This window comes from Petaurus breviceps, unplaced genomic scaffold (assembly GCF_028583685.1).
Source record: "Petaurus breviceps papuanus isolate PSGF00001 unplaced genomic scaffold, PetGlider_PUasm1.0 185, whole genome shotgun sequence".
NCBI lineage: Eukaryota > Metazoa > Chordata > Mammalia > Diprotodontia > Petauridae > Petaurus > Petaurus breviceps.
Window position 1 is genome coordinate 6,838,713 of NW_027185797.1, and position 16,981 is coordinate 6,855,693.

The 16,981-nt window shown below is 42.5% G+C and overlaps 1 protein-coding gene across 3 annotated transcripts in view; it reads right to left on the reverse strand.

Annotated features, from left to right (window-relative positions):
- Positions 1–16,981, reverse strand: part of ATP2C1 (ATPase secretory pathway Ca2+ transporting 1) — a 110,126-nt gene that overhangs the window by 26,530 nt on the left and 66,615 nt on the right. For all 3 annotated transcript variants that reach the window (XM_069088394.1, XM_069088396.1, XM_069088395.1), the window contains 9 exons: positions 15,310–15,465; positions 14,764–14,832; positions 13,039–13,114; positions 7,821–7,887; positions 6,518–6,642; positions 5,450–5,547; positions 3,876–3,971; positions 3,698–3,787; positions 2,099–2,203 (listed from right to left, as the gene is read on the reverse strand). In XM_069088394.1, the coding sequence (XP_068944495.1) occupies positions 2,099–2,203; positions 3,698–3,787; positions 3,876–3,971; positions 5,450–5,547; positions 6,518–6,642; positions 7,821–7,887; positions 13,039–13,114; positions 14,764–14,832; positions 15,310–15,465 (882 nt within the window). The remainder of the gene's footprint in view (positions 1–2,098; positions 2,204–3,697; positions 3,788–3,875; positions 3,972–5,449; positions 5,548–6,517; positions 6,643–7,820; positions 7,888–13,038; positions 13,115–14,763; positions 14,833–15,309; positions 15,466–16,981) is intronic.

The window sequence follows — 16,981 nt, forward strand, 5'->3', positions numbered from 1 at the left end:
ACACACACACACACACACACACACACACACACACACACACACACCCTCTAATGCATCCAGAACAAAAACTCTTTACAGATTTCTATTTTCGTTACATGTATAACATATTGGATCCTCCTGAGACCCTGCCTTCTTAACTCCAGGATAAAAAATAATCAACAAGCCCTCTTTCTTTCTTTCATTAAGAACCATTACACATGTCTCTAGATTCTTCATCATGCCCTCCTTCTCCAGGAAACTCTCCTCTGGGCGATCTCCCTCTGCTGCAGGACTGAGTGGTGGGCCTGGTCCTCACATCCCACCCATGCCCTGACTGGACCCCTGGACTGGAAGGCAAGGCCATGGGCTCCAGGCCTCTGCTGAAAGATGGGGTTGTGATGAGAAATGCTTGACTCCTCCAGAGAGAACTGATGACCTCTGAATACAAACTGAAGTATAATTTCTTCACTTTCTTTTTCTTACCTTTTTCTTTTTGCAACATGGCTAACATGGAAATGTTTTGCATGATTTCACATGTCTAAATGATATATTGCTTGCCTTCTCAGTGAGTAGGGGAGGGCTGATGGAAGGAGAGAATGTGGAACTCAAAAATTTTTTCTAAATGAATGTCACAAATAAAAAATCAGGGGCAAAAAAAAAGAAAGAGCAGGCTGATCAGCAATATCTTCTCCCCATTTCCCACCAGCTACCCTGCTTTTGGACTTCTGTGAAACTCTTCTTTCCCTGTCTACCCCAACCTTCTCCTCCTGCCACAAGCCCACTTTTCAGCTTCCTTCTGTGTGTCACCATTCCAAGTCAAGACCCTAAGTTCCCTGGGAGCAATCACTATCTTCATTTTTATTTATACACCTAGGCTTAGCACAGTGCCTGGTACACAGAAGGGACCTAGTAACTGTTTAATGACTGACTAAAACCAAACTGCAAGTCCTCATCCCAGTAGGTGGGGTCTTTGTGCGGACTGAGCAGGAGCTACCAGGTACATTTGCTTCTGTATTTTGTGTCCTTAATTTGTTCCACAGACAGAGCTCTCTTTTCAGCCAGTGCCAAAATGCTTTAATGATTACTGCTCTGTAGTACAGCTTGAGATCTAGGGCTGCTAGGTCCCTTCCTTTTTACTTTTTTCATTCTTTCCCTTGAGTTTTTTACCTTTTTTCCCTCGATAAGAATTGCATTATTATTTCTTATACGTCTATTAAGTAATCCTTTGGTGATCTGATTGATAAGATACTGAAAAAGCAAATTAACGTAGGTAGTATTGTCATTTTTATTCTAATGTCTTGTCCTGTCCTCTGCTTATCTGGGTCTGCCTTTATTTCTGTTTCAGGGTGTGGTAGGTAGACTCCCCAGAATTCTACACAGGATCTAATTATTTTAAATGTTTTTTCTCTTTCTAGCTCTTCCTTTTGGGTTTTATTGATATCACATAGAAATGCTCTGCTCACGAAAGACACATAAGTCAAACTTGCTGAATGGAAGAAAAAAAAAGCCCCAAAGGTCTTTTCTGCAGTTTTAGTGAAGTTGCGCCCCAGGAGCCTTGAGAATCATAACGGTCACAAAGAAATCACAGTCTCCCCTCAGTAATGGAGCAGTTGGATCAGTGCTCTTACAAAGAATGGACAATGAGAACTTTCAGGAAACTCTCCCCGTGACTTCTCAAGACATAGGCCAAGGAAGGCTGCTCAAGTTGACCCAGGGCCAAGGATGCCTGGGAAAGGAAGCCTCCAAAAGAGGGTTGGCTGCATATGCTTGAAGGAAATTGCTCTCAGTTTTTCTCCAACTGTGTTTATTTTCTAGGAATTTATAATTCCTGCAAAGGTTGAACCTGAAACCCATTTCCTCTGCCCACAAACAGAGGGGTTTCATTACGATGCTTTGATACTGTGCTCCTGGCTGTTGTTGACCACCTGAAAAATTTAATTTGTTTATTTTTGGAAGAAAGAAAGCAGGAGAGAAGGGTTCATCTGACTAATTACACAGAGTTCTGCTGACTTCCCATCTAGGCTCTGACAGAACAGACAGGACAACCGTTAACTAAGTTATCAGAGAGGAAATGATGCTGTGTGATGATAGCATGGAAAGTCATTCATAGGAAGGATACCTGCTGTGTTCTGTGCACACACTTCACAGCCATCCATTTCTGTTCAGAACTGAAGGGATATTCTGCTTTCCTTAAATAGTCCTGCTGAAGTCCATCGAGACCCATCTGCATAAAACACAAAAGGAAAAATATTTTTTTCACCAACTTGGATTGTTGACAATATAAGAAAAGACAACTATGCTTCAGTTGTATGACCCCAATGCAAAGAAGCCAAGGTCAAAGGCTCAACCTCATCCCACACAGATCACTACTACTGCTACTCCTAATAGCTAATATTTTTATATAGCACCAGGCCCTGTGCTAAGCCCTTTACAGATATTACCTCATTTGGCCCTCACAACAACCCTGAGAGATAGGGGCTATTGTGATCCCCATTTTACAGATGAGAAAACAAAGGCAGATAGAGGTTAAGAGACTGGTCCAGGGCCACACAGGAGATGAGCACAAGGCCAGATCTGAACTCTCTGACCTTCCTGACTGCAGGCTCCATGCTCTGTCTACTGTGCCATGAGCTGACTTTGAGAAGGCCAGCATATTCTTGGTCTCTCTCTGGTTCACTTCATGCTTCTTTGAGGACCACAGCTGTAATGCCATGAGTCAGTCACTGAGGGGAGGGGGTTGGGTAACTTTACCAAAAGTTTAAATGATTTTCCCAGAATACTGCAAGCCCTGGGAGTGGGGCAGGGCTAGAACCTGGGTTCTCCTGACTCCTAAGCCAATGTGCCAGTCACTGGCTGTAGCCTAGGAGACGGGCCTGCCCTACCACCCTGGCTGCCAGGGGAGGCAGAGGCACACCCCGACGTGGCTCTAACAAAGAGAACCCCACAGGCACAGGCCCTCAGCTGCCAGTGGAGGCACGAATGCCCCAGGCCAGAAAACAGAGCAGGCGAGAGCTTTGGAACCTGTGGGCACTGGGGTCTGGCTGTAAGTACAGCTGACCCTAGCCTGGGAGAGATGACAGAGAGACAAAGCCTCAAGAAGATAATGTGAAAACTAAAATAAAACAGATTCTTATCTGTGTCTGTGAGATTTAAAAAAACATTATTTTCTGATTTTCACTGTAGCCTTCTGTATTTCATCATATGCATTTGAATGGATATCCATTTCACTAGCTTGCCAAAAGGGTCTCACAAGGCACAGTGGCTCTGTTTGGCTTGGCCATATTCATCTATTACAAGGGTTTTTAGTGGTGGGAAAAAGAAGTGAGAGGGCAGTTGGTTCAAGAGATGCCAGAAAAAAAGGCCACTGAAACATTTTTTTTAACTGTATAGAAGAAAAAGAAGTTTCAAATGAAGCAAAAATGGATAATTTTGGATAATTCCAAAAGTCATGTGTAGAATTTATTAAATACATTTTAACAGAAGCAACTAACATGATGTGGCAATTCATAGATTCATACAGAATCCATTTATGTTCTGATGTGTATGTGAAAATGCACTTTTTTGGCATTCGTTTCGGAATAAAAAATTATACTTAAAAAAATTAAGAAGGTATATGAGTCACTCATAAGCAGAGACGAAATCAGTCCTGCTATCCTATCTCCAAGGACAAAGTCTTAGGTGGTAAGGAACTGAAATCAAGTAACTTATAAACACATACCTTCATTGCAAGAGCAATTAAGGCTCCTTCTGTAGGCTTTCCCATTAAAGTACTGTTCCTAATCACAGCATCATTGCACACACAGCCCACCTAAGAGAAATACACATGTAACTACAAAGCCACTGGAACACACCAAGTCGTCTTGAAAAGCTGCTCTCTTTAGCAGCTAAGCACTTACCTCAACAATTCTACTAATGGAGGGGTGATAGAATCCATGAACAACATCTCCGTCAAGTATGACTTCACCAAACTGATTGTAGCCTACTCCAGTGACCTAAGAAATTACATAAACTTGCATCAAAATTACTGACCAGTAGAGAGAGGAGAGAGCAAACAGTGATAGGTAATGTTCAAATTAACTTATCCCATAATGCTGCAAAAGGCATATTCCTAGAAAAGCATTTGAATTTGTTCTTCAAAACAATACTTTAAAAGACTCAGGATAGATTCCACTTAATAGGCCTATCAATTTGATGTTTTCTTTGTCTAATAAGATCTGATTAAAATGGGAAACTTCTATTAGCACTTAATAAGATTCCATCTATAGAAAGGTACCACCATCTGAAATCTTTTTCCAGCTGCTGTGTGTTAACTTCACCTCAGCATTTAAGGAATATTTTAACTAGCAATCACAACTACCATATGATACTTGTATGATTCCAAGTTTACAAATCAAAGCTTAGTCAAGCGAATTGAAATAGAGCGAACGTGGCACACACTTTTTTTAATGCTTCCCTTCTTCTGAATGTGACTAATCAAGTTTAATATATAACATGAAGCTGACCTAGAGTTTTTCTTAACATTAAAAGCGATAACATGGATCAGAATCTCACAAGACCGTGAAGAGAGGTTGGGATGTGAGCTGCTGGAAGGAACATAGACACCACAAGCCCACTGCAAGAGTTCAGATTGTGTTCAACGGAAAAATGAGGAACAAATGAGAAAATAGTCCACAAGAAAGCAGAATCCTGACGTCCCACTGGATCAGGACATGCACCTCAATGCGTCCCACTAGAGTCAGAGACTTCACACAAGCGTCCAAAGTACAATTCTGTCCAAAGTCACAAGCCTGACTGTCTACAGTGCCACTTAACTGTCTACATACTATGCAAAAAGAAACTTAAGCTGTGCTTTTAACAAGGATAGGCAAGTCCTGGCAAACTACTCATTGCTCTTCTTCGTTTACGCACATGGCTCTAACCACATTTTTATGTCACAACTTCCATTCGTTATTAATAAGACTCCCTCCACAGAAGGCACCATCTAAATCTCTTTAAAGCGGCTGTGTGTTAGCCTCATGTCAGCATTTACAGGACATTTAAACTGGTAATAATGATGATAATGATTAGCTGGTGATGGTGCCAAGACTAAATGGGGCTTGAAACACTGTCAGACGCAGAAGCTGCTAAAAACGGCACAGTGACCCGTGGCATTCAGTGCAGTACTTTGTACATGCAGCTATTCAAGCTGAGGACTGCCCTGAGACTTTGTGGACAGCCAGTATAATGTGCACAGTAAATACTTCCCAGCTGATCTACAAAAGCTCTTTAGAACAGCAACAAGGAAGAACCCAGCTTTGCTGATGATAAACTTAAAACTACTCTGCGGAAACCTGAATTTGTGAGCAAGTTAAAATGACATGTGAAACTCCTTCCTACAGGCATGCCTTCAGTGATTATGAAAAAAAGAAATAAAATAACAAACAAAAGTGTGCCTTGAATAGAAACAAACAGGAGAAATCTCACGAGATACCTCAGCGTGCTGTCCATCCGATGTAAAGATGTGAGTCACAGTCATTTCGTTCTTGGTCAGCGTCCCAGTTTTATCAGAACAAATCACATTACAGCAACCTTAAAGAGGACAGGGCAGGACCGTCAGAAAAGGGAACAGTGCAACACACACAGAGGTCTTTAAGGGACACAAACAAATGAACTTGGAAAGCTGTGCTAGTCAGAAGATGAGTGAGAAAATGACTCGACCACTGGAGACTGGATCCTGGAGACTCACTTGCACCACGAAAATGACAGAATGTTGGGCTCAAAACTGTCCCCTCATCATGCTTGTTCCATTCAGGGTTCAGAAAACAATCAAAATGTTTTTCCATATTAAACATTTTTTCTAAGTGCTTTCCCCCTCCCTACTCATTTCTAGTTTCCCATAATGATCCAGTTTAATGAATCTGGGGGTGGCAGAGGCAGGAATGGGCACTGGAGGTAACTCACTGGGTACCTGGGTCATAAACATGCAAAACTTCTTAGAACTGAGAAATCACAAGGTATCTGATGGCTCAGATCACAGCATTAAATTTCCAGACAGGCAAATTAAATTCAAAGTGCTTTTTGTATATCCCAGATTCAGAAGAAAGGGCCTTTAAAAAAAGAGGGCTCCCAAAGAGACAATGAATTCACCATCTTATACATAAAGCAAAAAGTAGCCCCAGCACAGAAAATGTCTCCAGGAAATCCAAGATGCCCGGCTCCCCAGCCATCTTTGTTTGCGTCAGTGAGTCTTGCCAATATCACCTTTTTGGTAATAATGAAATGAAAGTTTTGTGGACTTGATAGCTAGCATTTCTGCTTATTCATGATGTGCATTTCTAAAAGATTTCAGCATTATGGTATCAGATGCTGCTGACAGAAGTCAGCCTCTGCCAGGATGCTCATGTCTGATGTCACAGGTGGCTTTGCTACGAGGGCCTGCCCTCCATGGCCATATTCCAGTGATGGTACTACGAGCTTCAGGAACAAATTTTCTAAGTTCAGTGCTGACCTTGCTCGGTAATTCTCATCTAGTCAAATGCACTCTGTTAGCGTGACTCACCTAGAGTCTCAACGATTGGCAGCTTTTTGACAATGGCCCTTTTCTTCACCATCCTCATGACGCCAAGAGCCAGAGTTACAGTTACCACGATGGGAAGGCCTTCGGGAATGGCAGCTACAGCCAGACTGCAACAGAGAGTTACATGTCAAATGAAAAGCACCCATACCGGCTTTCTGAACAAATCACTTAAAATGGAGGTAATAAAATACCAAAGAATTAGTGCTGCTGATCAATCTCTCAAAAGAAAAGACACAGAAGACCCTCCTTCCACACCCCTTTGCAGAAATGAGGGGAAGGTCTACAAGTGCTGTGCATTGCACATATTCTCAAATTTCTTCAAAGTACTGATCAGTTATGCCAATTTTCCCCCTCTTAATGTTATCTTTTTTTTTTTTTAATTTTTAAAGCAATCGGGGTTACGTAACTTGCTCAAGGTTACACGGCCAGTTATTTCTGGGTGTGGTGCTGAGTGTCTGAGCCCGGGATTTGATCTCCAGGTCGTCCCAACACTGGAGCCGGTGCTCTTACTCGCTGAGCCACCTGGCCGCCCCTAAGCAATTGGGGTTAAGTAACTTGCTCAAGGTTACACGGCCAGGTGTTTCTGGGTGGGTGCTAAGTGTTTGAGCCCGGGATTCGATCTCCAGGTCTTCTCAACACTGGAGCCGGTGCTCTTACTTACTGTGCTACCTGGACGCCCCCCTCTTATGTTATCTTAAAAAAAAAAAAAACTATTTGTTACATGGGATGGCTCACTGGGACAAGGAGGGAGAGGGATTCTGGGGAAAACTACAGTGATATAAAAACACAAAAGACATCAATAAAAACTTATTTTTGGAAAAAGTGCTGCTGGTCTGACCTGCAATACATTAAATCACTAATGTATAATAAACCACAAAATATGTTGTTTTATTAAACCTGTGTAGAATTTATCAGTACATGAATGAGCCTAAAGTTCTTAGTCTCACTACAATCTACGAAACTGTTGGAATCTTAAGGGTTCTTTAAAAAAAAAAAACAACAGGAAAAGCAGGGGTGAAATGTTAAGATCAACAAAATACACAGCAATCTAGAGAAAAACGCAGTCCTGGTGTAGACTTTAAAACATGGACACAGTATATACAAAACAGATCCTCTTTTGGACCATAAAAACTGGGGGAAGAACAGAGTTTTCCCATCTAGTCTGTAATGCACCAAGTACTACAATGGAGCCCAAATGACATTGTTCCCTCCTCTTAGAAAATTGCTCAAGATATCACAACCATTAGACAAAACCCGAAAGACTAAACGCCAGCTTCTCTCTCACCTCACGCCAATAGTAAACATATCCAGGATATGTTTTCCTTGTAACCAGCCAACCAGCATGATAATACCTGTAACAGAATCAAAGAGGTCCTGGCCTCGTTATTCAAACTCTGGGGAAGAGCATCATGTCAATTAAGGCTGTACTGAAATCTCATGGCAGACAGAGATCACAGATCACAGACTTAAAGCTGGAACGGACCTTAGGAGTCATGGAGTCCCACCCTCTCCTTTCATAAATGGGAAACTGAGGCCCAGAGAAGTGACTAATTCCAGGTCACAAAAATAGACAATAGGCAAGGTAGAATTCGAACCCAGGATCTTTCACACCAAATCTAACACACTGTACTATGCTGGTTTATGAATTAGGGAACATCAGATTCAGTTGGATAAGTTCAAATGGAACACTATGGAAAAATTACATCATGGTGTCTTAAATTCAAGAACGCAGAAAACAGAGCCAAATATGTGGAATTTATAACAACATAACTTTCTAGGAATGGATTTCCTCTGTATTTCAAGAAATACCTACATCATTTTGTTACCTCAATACTAAAAAATACAACTAAAACTTTGACACAGGACACAGAGCTGACTCCAGATCAAGAGCCCTCTGGGGCTAGGACAGGGCCCAACACAGCAGGCACTTAATAGAAGCTTATGTTCTTCCTGGAGTCACATTTCCTGAGGCCACACTTTTAAAATGTACTTTGATGGCACCACCAAAGAAAAAGAACTCAATCAGAAACCAATCACTTCTCTGAAGCCAGCCTTTCAAAGATGCCAGAAACAGACTTGGGGCTAGAGAGCACAGCTTTCCTGCCTGGGTCAGGCTGGAGCAGGCTCAGGCCAATCCTCGCTACCTACAGGTACCTGACCATACAATCAAAGATGATGATAGCATCAATTCTGGCTTTGAAAGCTCCTGAATCAACAAACAGCAGGGCATACCAGGAGGAAAGTTCCAGGAAGCATCTTAATCCATGGCCAGAGAGGTTTTATTACACAGTTCTGTAAGCTTATAGTTAGTATGAGGAAGCAGAGAATAAATTAAAAGTTAATTAATTTCTTCCCCATCATTTTAAAATAAAAGTAGACAAATTAAAAAACAGGAAAAAGGTTAAACTAAATTTGGGTGGGTTTTTTTGCTTTTCAGAGGGCAATTGGGGTTAAGTGACTTGCCCAAAGTCACACAGCTAGTAAGTGTGTCAAGCATCTGAGGCCAGATTTGAAGACAGGTCCTCCTCACTCCAAGGCCAGTGCTCTATTCACTGTGCCACCAAGCCACCCCCAAAGTAATTTATTAATTCAAACAAAATATGGATTCAAATGTTGAATCATTAGATATGCCAAGCATTTTCAGCTGCCTTAGCAGTGTCAGCCAAGCTGGAAAGGCTCTAAGCATCAGTCTGGTTACAGACTGTTTCTGCCACGTGTGGGTCAGCTTGGGCAAACTAAGAGAGGCTGATCATCACACAGACAGTTCACCAAACTGTAATCACTGGGACTATCTCTAAGGCACGTGACAGAATGTGGGAAAGCAGATGTCCTATAGGTAAAATCTCACAGCTCACCTCAAGGCATGGATTGAAATCTCTCTACCCCTCTGGCCCAAGATTCTTTCAAGGAGTTAAATGGATAATTGAACCACTGCTGAGAGGGAGTGCATGATAGTTACATGTCTCTTTAGAGGTATGACTACATTCAATTATCAGCTCATTTTTACTTAATTCTTCATAAACTTCCTTATCAAACACTAGTGGCCTTTCACCAATTAGCTTGTATTTATTTCTATTCATTGTATTTATAATATCCCAGCTGTGAAGCTCTGCAGGGCCTCAGAGGTCATCTAGTCCATTTGTTTTATGTTATAGGTTAGGTAAACTGAGGCCCAGAGAAACCAAGTAACTGCCTCAGGTCACAGAGGAGATAAGGGGCTGCACCAGGATCTAAACTCAAATCCTCTGTCTCCAACGCAGTCAGTCAGCAAATGTTTATAAAGTGCTCAGTACGGGGCTCGGTCCATACTTAAAGATGTACCTCTTGTCTCTGTTTTAGAACATAAGCTTCTTGAGAGCGGGCACTGTTTCATGCTGTATATTTGCATTCCTGGCACCAGACACAGTGCCTGGCACATAGTAAGTGCTTGCTGACTTACTAACTTATTGGAAGTTCTCAGTTCTCCCTGACCCCATGGCATGGGAAAGTCACAGACAGGCATTTTAAACACAACAGCCAATTCCAACAATCTTCTGATTTGTAGCTTTTCACTAGGCAGCTAGTTGGCACAGTGGATGAAGTGCAGGATGTCGATGCAGCCTCAGAACGTTACTGGCTATGTTACCCTGGGAAAGTCACTTAACCCCTGTTTGTCTCAGTTTCCTCACCTGTAAAATGGGGATAACAGCACCTTCCTCCCAGAGTTGTTGTGAGGATCAAATGAAATAATGTTTGCAAAGTGCTTTGCAAACCTTAAAGCATCATATAAATAATAGCTATTCTTTTCATAAATGCCATTAAAGAAACAGACATTTGACCTAATTTATACCTAAGTTATCAGACAAGTAAATTTATTTGGAAGACCACAGCAAGGGACTCTGACAATAAGGTTCTAACTCCTCTGGGTATAGTGCAAAGAACAGGATGGGGGGAGAATCTCAGCTCTGTGCCCCACACTACCTACAAGACCTGGGGCACGTGGCTGAACTGCCCTGGGCCTGCAGAATCTCAGGGTTGAGAGAGACCCCCAAAGGCCACTGAGTTTGATCCAGACCCGACGAGAATCTGCTACAACAGCGCCCCCAGTGCTCATCAAGCTTTCTCTTGAGGGAGCCCATCCTAATACGTCATGTTGTCCAGCTTGTATCAGCCCCTTGGGAAGGTCTACCCCCCACCTCTGATTCTACCTCTGGGAGTAAGAACACGAGAGTCTTCCAAAGACTTCCAGCCCCGTCTGTCTCCTCCATCTGCATGGCCTAGGCTCGTCTGTGGAGCTGAAGCCCTTCCCTCTCCTGGCGGCCCCCACCAGACATGCTCTAGCACACCAAGGCTCCTCCACAAGCAGGACACTTAGATAGCACACTCCTCTGGACGGGGTCGGACCCCCGTCAGACGGTAGGCTTGTCGTGGCTGCCTCGGATGGAGCTGCCTCTGCGAAAACACCCTCCTGGTCTTCAGCCTGCTCGAGCCACCCCTCCCCCAACTCGAACGGGGGAAGCTGAAGCCGTCCCATTCATTCCCACTGAATTTCATTGTATTTTCACTTGGCCCTAAGTTTTGGTCAGTCATGATTTTTCTTTGGGCTCTGTCATTCAGTGTGTTACTCCTCCTCCCTGCTGGGGCCATGACAGGATTACACATGCTGCCACCACGTGGGAGGGAGCTGGAACCAGGGGGCAGAGCAGGCGAATGTGGGACTCCTCTGGGGGGCTGACCATTCAACTAGTTACAAATCATCTGAACTCAGCTATCTTCCAGCCCTAATCTCCACATCTTTTCCACAAGAAAAGCATAAAGATTCAAACATTTTCTGAAAATCTAGTCAAACTGTAACAACGTTAGTAATACTGTCAAAAAAGGAAATAACATAAATTTGGTTTTCTTGATGGGAGTGATGCTGGTGCTTTGTGCTCAGATTTCCATTAACCATTCTTTTAACAAGATAGTCTAGATTTTTGCCAGGAATTGAAGTTAAGGCCACTGGCCTAGAGTTCTCAGGGTGCAGGCCTTTTTTTTTTTTTGAGTACTAGGGTAAGATGTGCCCACATTCAGTGCCATGATACCCCTCCCATCTTCAATGGTTCCTTGAACTCATCATGAAGACCTGAGAAGTGCTCTGTTACTTGTCTACCTTATCTGGGATATTAACTCCCTAACTACCATCTTTGTTTCGTCCCCTCAAGTCCAGGACTACTCATGGTACTTTGCCAACTAAGAGTGGAGCTCTTCCTCCAAACTGTTCATTTCTCTCATCTCTTCTCTCCTGAGCACCAATCAAACTCCCCTCGGATGTGCCTCTCTTCCCCCAGTGGAGAAGCCCAGTCTTTGTTCTTGCCTTTCCTCGCCAGCCTCAGCTCATGCTGGATTCTATCACTCCTGACTCAATCCTTACAGGGCTGTACTGTGTTCTGCACTCACCCTGCAGTACATGCCCTGGCTTCCATATTCTCCAAATCACTGGGGTGGGGGGGGGGGGAGGGGAGGGATGGATGAAAAGAACAAGATTTTATACTTAAGTTTTATTGATGCCTTGTTTTCACTCCATAGTCACTTCTCTGGTGCCCCAGTCCCCACACCATACCCAAGCCTTGTAACAAAGACAAAGTGAAATGGGGAAAACCAGCCTGACAGAGTGACCTTATTTGAGAGGGTGCACAATATTCTTCAGTCATGGTCCCCCAGCTCTATGGGACCCAGACGGTGGCTTTGCGCAGTGTGGCTCTATTTACATGATGGCACTCACTGTGGATTTGTTCTCTTGATTTGGTTTATTAATTCACTTGACAACATTCATAAAGGTCTTCTATGTGTCTCTGAATTCCACACAGTCATTTTTTCTGGCATTCTGATATTCCCTTAACTTCATATGCCATGATCGGTTCAGCTATTCCCCCAACAAATGGGTGTCTACTCTGTTTCCAATAGCCTATCAAAAAGTCTGGTTCTGGTATGTTTGGTGCCTTTGTATGTGTATCTCTTAAACGTTTAAGTTGATGGGCTCCCTGCACAGGCACACTGGTCTCTCCTGATGACTACCTCTGTTTCTAATAACACTTTTCTTGACAGGTTTGGAATTTGTCTTGAGAACCTTCTATCTGCCTAGGCTGATTTCCCCTCTAAATTTTAGGATTCTAATAATACTTCCTTTGAACACTTCCTCAAAGGCTAGGGTCCAGGTCGGAGCACACTTGGCTTTCCTTTCCTTCTCTATCACAAATTCTAAAATGTCCCATTTGCCCTCAAGGTTCCTACTCTTTCCGCCCCACCCACCCAGTCTCCCTCATTGGTGAGAAGTGGATCCCTATGTTGGTTCTTCTGTCTGTAAAAGCAGAAAATTATCATTAAGGTGAATCAAGAGATTATTCCAATTCATTAAACGAGGGAGTTGGACTAGATCATCTCTAAAGGCCCCTTCCAGCTCTAAATTCTGTGATCCATCAATTATGTCTGTCTAATACCAAAGACTAAAGTGCAACTTCAGATATACATTCACTCTCTCTTACCTATTATGCCAAAGGAATAAAAAGAAAGTTGTTTTCCTAAAAGATCCATGCTCTTCTGCAGCGGTGTCTTTGGAGCCTTTGTGAATCAGAAGAGCAAAGGAAACCATCATGATCAGGTTTTTCAAACAGCATCTTAGTGTAAGTAAATTAAAATATTTTCATTTTTAAGATTCACTCAAGATTACAAACTTAACATAGAATGCAATGATGTGAAAGCAGTAGGACAAATCAAAGTTACTATAAGAACTCCAGACATATGTTTCACATGTGGGAAACCCTAGAACACTGCAGGTGCTCAAGAGACAGCTAAAAGCACCAACCACAGCGGCCTGCTGAACAGGACACATAACAAGGCCACCAACTAGAGGGTTCTATAATGTCAGTTAAGTCTAGAAACACAGGAGAGAATCAAGCATTTGATAAAAGATTTTGGCTTGGTTGAGTTTAAAGTTGCAGTTAAATGAATACACTTTCAGGACAGCAGGCAGAGAAGAACCATACAAATGTTCATCAGGCCTATGAAAAGCTTAGGATAAATGAAGTGCAGCATATTAAGTAGTGAATGCTAAAGAAGAAGACAGGACTGAAAAATACAAGATATCCCTAAGAACAAGGGAGTCATAACAAAATCAAGAACTTCAGTTAAGTGAGAACAAAGACATATGCAGGGCAGAGTAAGTTTAATGTAAATAAACTAACACTGTCTAGCACTAGCTAGAACTAGGTAAGAATCAGCTAACTTAAACTGGGAAATTTATGTGAAAAACATACTTTTATGGGGATATATATTGTGTGAATTATTTATAATTTGAAATTATAATTTCAAAGACTTGAAAATGAGATGTCAAGTGCATATGCACCCAAAATTAGAAAGACACTTTGGAAAACTGAGTTTTGCTTACCATCTAAATATATTTAAGTAACAAAAATAATTGTTTTAAAAATCTTGTGGCAATCACTTAATTAGCAAAATACCAATCTATACTTTAACAGATTTTTCCCCACAGGAACACTGATGACAAGGTGAGGGGAAAGAAAACCTAAGAAAAGCCAAGCACAGTCAAGTTTCGGAAGCTAGCCAGAGAGATTGGGATGTTCTCTCTGACAGTTCATTTTTCTGGAACCTGACCTCTTCAGAAGGACACAGCTTGAAAGTTAAACAGTGGGGCAAATGTGTGGTCCCATCCAACCTGGTGTCATTAGGTAGAAGATACTGAGGCCAAGGCCGTTAGGTTCTTTCCAAGCACATCAACTCTCCATGAGGCCTCGACGGCTCAGACTCTGACCTTCTCCAGGCCAACGCCACTCTGAACATCAGTAGCAGCGTCCATACCTTTCATTCCCCAAGTTACTTTCTCAGGGCCCAGGTCAGGGGTGATAGGGACGATCCATATAACACCATCACTCTACAAAGGGCCAAGTGCTCCGACTGCCTGAGCTCAGTTTTCCATTCAGTGCAGGCAGACTCATGTACCTCCTGCCTCTTAGGAGGCTGCACTGCTCTTCCCCAAGCCCAAGTGCTACCTCTGTCTCTCTCTCTCTCTCTCTCTCTCAGCTGAGGTTCGACTGTTTCCCCCCAGCTCAAGGGCAGACTTTCTCTGCCTCGGTTTTCCATTTCTTTAATTTGTATCCTCATGTGCTTGCAGTTTTCCCTGAATATAAGTGTGTAGCTCCTAGCACGGAGCTGGCCCTTACGTGCTTCCTGAGCAATAGAAGAGTACTCACTTCTTCTGCCTGCATCATTTTAAAAACCTCGCCAAATTCAGAGTTTTCTCCTGTTCCAATGACAATTCCCTAAGAGAGAAAAATATGTTTAAAATGTATAGAGATTCAATTTTTCCATTTTAAACAATGTAAAAGCCAAGGAATTTCACATTGTGCTGAAAAAATTAAAATAGTAACTGCAAACGCTGTTAACACCATGCAGAGTGATGACCAGTGAGGCTCCAGAGGTCTTGCAGTCCTGGTATGCTGGGGGGGCTTATAACTGTACCTCTAACAGTGTGTCTTTAACAAGGAATGGGACAGCAATAAACAGGTCTTCTCCTCCAGGGAGAGGAGGTGCAGTAACGTACAGCAAACTGCAAAACATCTGAGCAAGCCTTATTGTGTTCCCTCAATTGCTACATTACCCTGGAATAAATCACCTCTGTCTTTCAAAGCAGGAATGAAGAAAAAGACTGCTTCTTGTTTTATAACATCTTCAATCTTTGAAATTTATGGATGTGGAATTTGCTTAAGGTAAGAAATTTTTATTTTTTTAATAATTACCTTCGCCTTCCCACACCTGACCAACGTCCCCATGAAAGCAATGTTACTTCTCGAGGTGAGATCTCCATTAGTTGCTGCAGGCTGAGGCGTTGTCAATTTAGAACAGGGGGTCGTCTCTCCTGTCAGACTGGATTCATCAATGGAAAGATCCACAGCCTTTGAGAATGAAAATGCACCGAGTTAAAAGCTTACTGCTTTTTTACATCTTACTCTGAACTTAGGCTCTCAAAACCTAGAAACATCAACGTCTCTTGACCCCTCCCTTACAGCTGACTTTTAATGTGAGCAGGTGGATACGGTACTACACAAGCTAAGAATAACACAAGGGGAAAAAAGTCCATTTAGCATAACAAAATTCAGAGGGGAAAGGCTATCGTTACAAAGGCCTTGTATCTTAATTCTACAAAGCAGCCTCTTGGTACTTTGATTAATATGGGGTTTCTCTCTCTCTCTCTCACACACACACACACATTTAAATTAGAAACTTATTAAGATTCCTCTGTATCTGTGACTACACTACACGCAAGATCCCTTCCTTTGTTCAGTTCTTCTCTCACTTCTGTTAAATATTTATGACAGCAGAACACGGAGGATTACTCAGAAGTGTTTGTTGTTTTGCTGTTCAGTCCTACCCAACTCTCCATGACCCCATCTGGGCTTTTCGCAGCAGAGATACTGCAGCTGTTTGCCATTTTCTTCTCCAACTCATTTTACAAATGAGGAAATTGAGGCAAACAGATTTAAGTGACTGGCCCAGGGTCATTTAACTAGTAAACATCCAAGTCTGGATTTGAACTTATTGAAGATAAGTCTTCCTGATTCCAAGCCCAGTTGTCTATCCACTGCACCACTATCTGCCCATTAATCAGAAGGACATCCCCCAAATGGAGTTAACTCAACAAAAGCTTATAAACACATAATATAATAAAATATAGTACTACGGAGATTAGAAGAGGAGACGAGGGGTGAGGTTCAGGCTTTCATTAGTTAACAAGCACCATTCACACCAAGCCAGCAGGCTTCCCCTTGCTAGAGGCCTTCCTGAACATGCTGATGACCACTTGTGGTCTGCTGTAGAGGGGACTCCTACCTAGTTAGGTGTGAGACTAGCTGGTGACCTCTGAGTTTGGCTGGTTCACTGTGAAACATGAGGTTGACTCGGCTTTACTTTGACCCTGAAACTGTCAAGAACAAGTAGTGGCAGCCACAGAATCTTTAAGGTTCGATACAAAGCTACACGAAGGAAAGGCACAACGTATTTTCAAGGGTTTACTTATTAGGATTTTTCTGAGGAAACAAGTTATTTAAGTGTATTTGTTTTATGTAATTTTTTATGGAGCAAGAAAGGATAAAGAAAAACCAAAATATTAATCCAGCAAGATGGAAATAGTTCTATGAATACCCTGTACAACAAGAAAAGGATTTTCAACATTTGGCCCCAAAGCTCTCACTTTTCTTTCTTGTTTTGTTAGTTTTGGGGTTTGTTTGGGTTTTTGTGGTTTTTTTTTTTTTTGAGGCCGGGGCCAAGGCAATCAGGACTAGGTGACTTGGCCAGGGTCACATAGCTAGTGTCAAGTATCTGAGGCCGCATTTGAACTCAGGTCCTCCTGATTCCAGGGCTGGTGTTCTATCCACTATGCCACCTATCCAGCCCCTAATGCTCTCCCTTTTC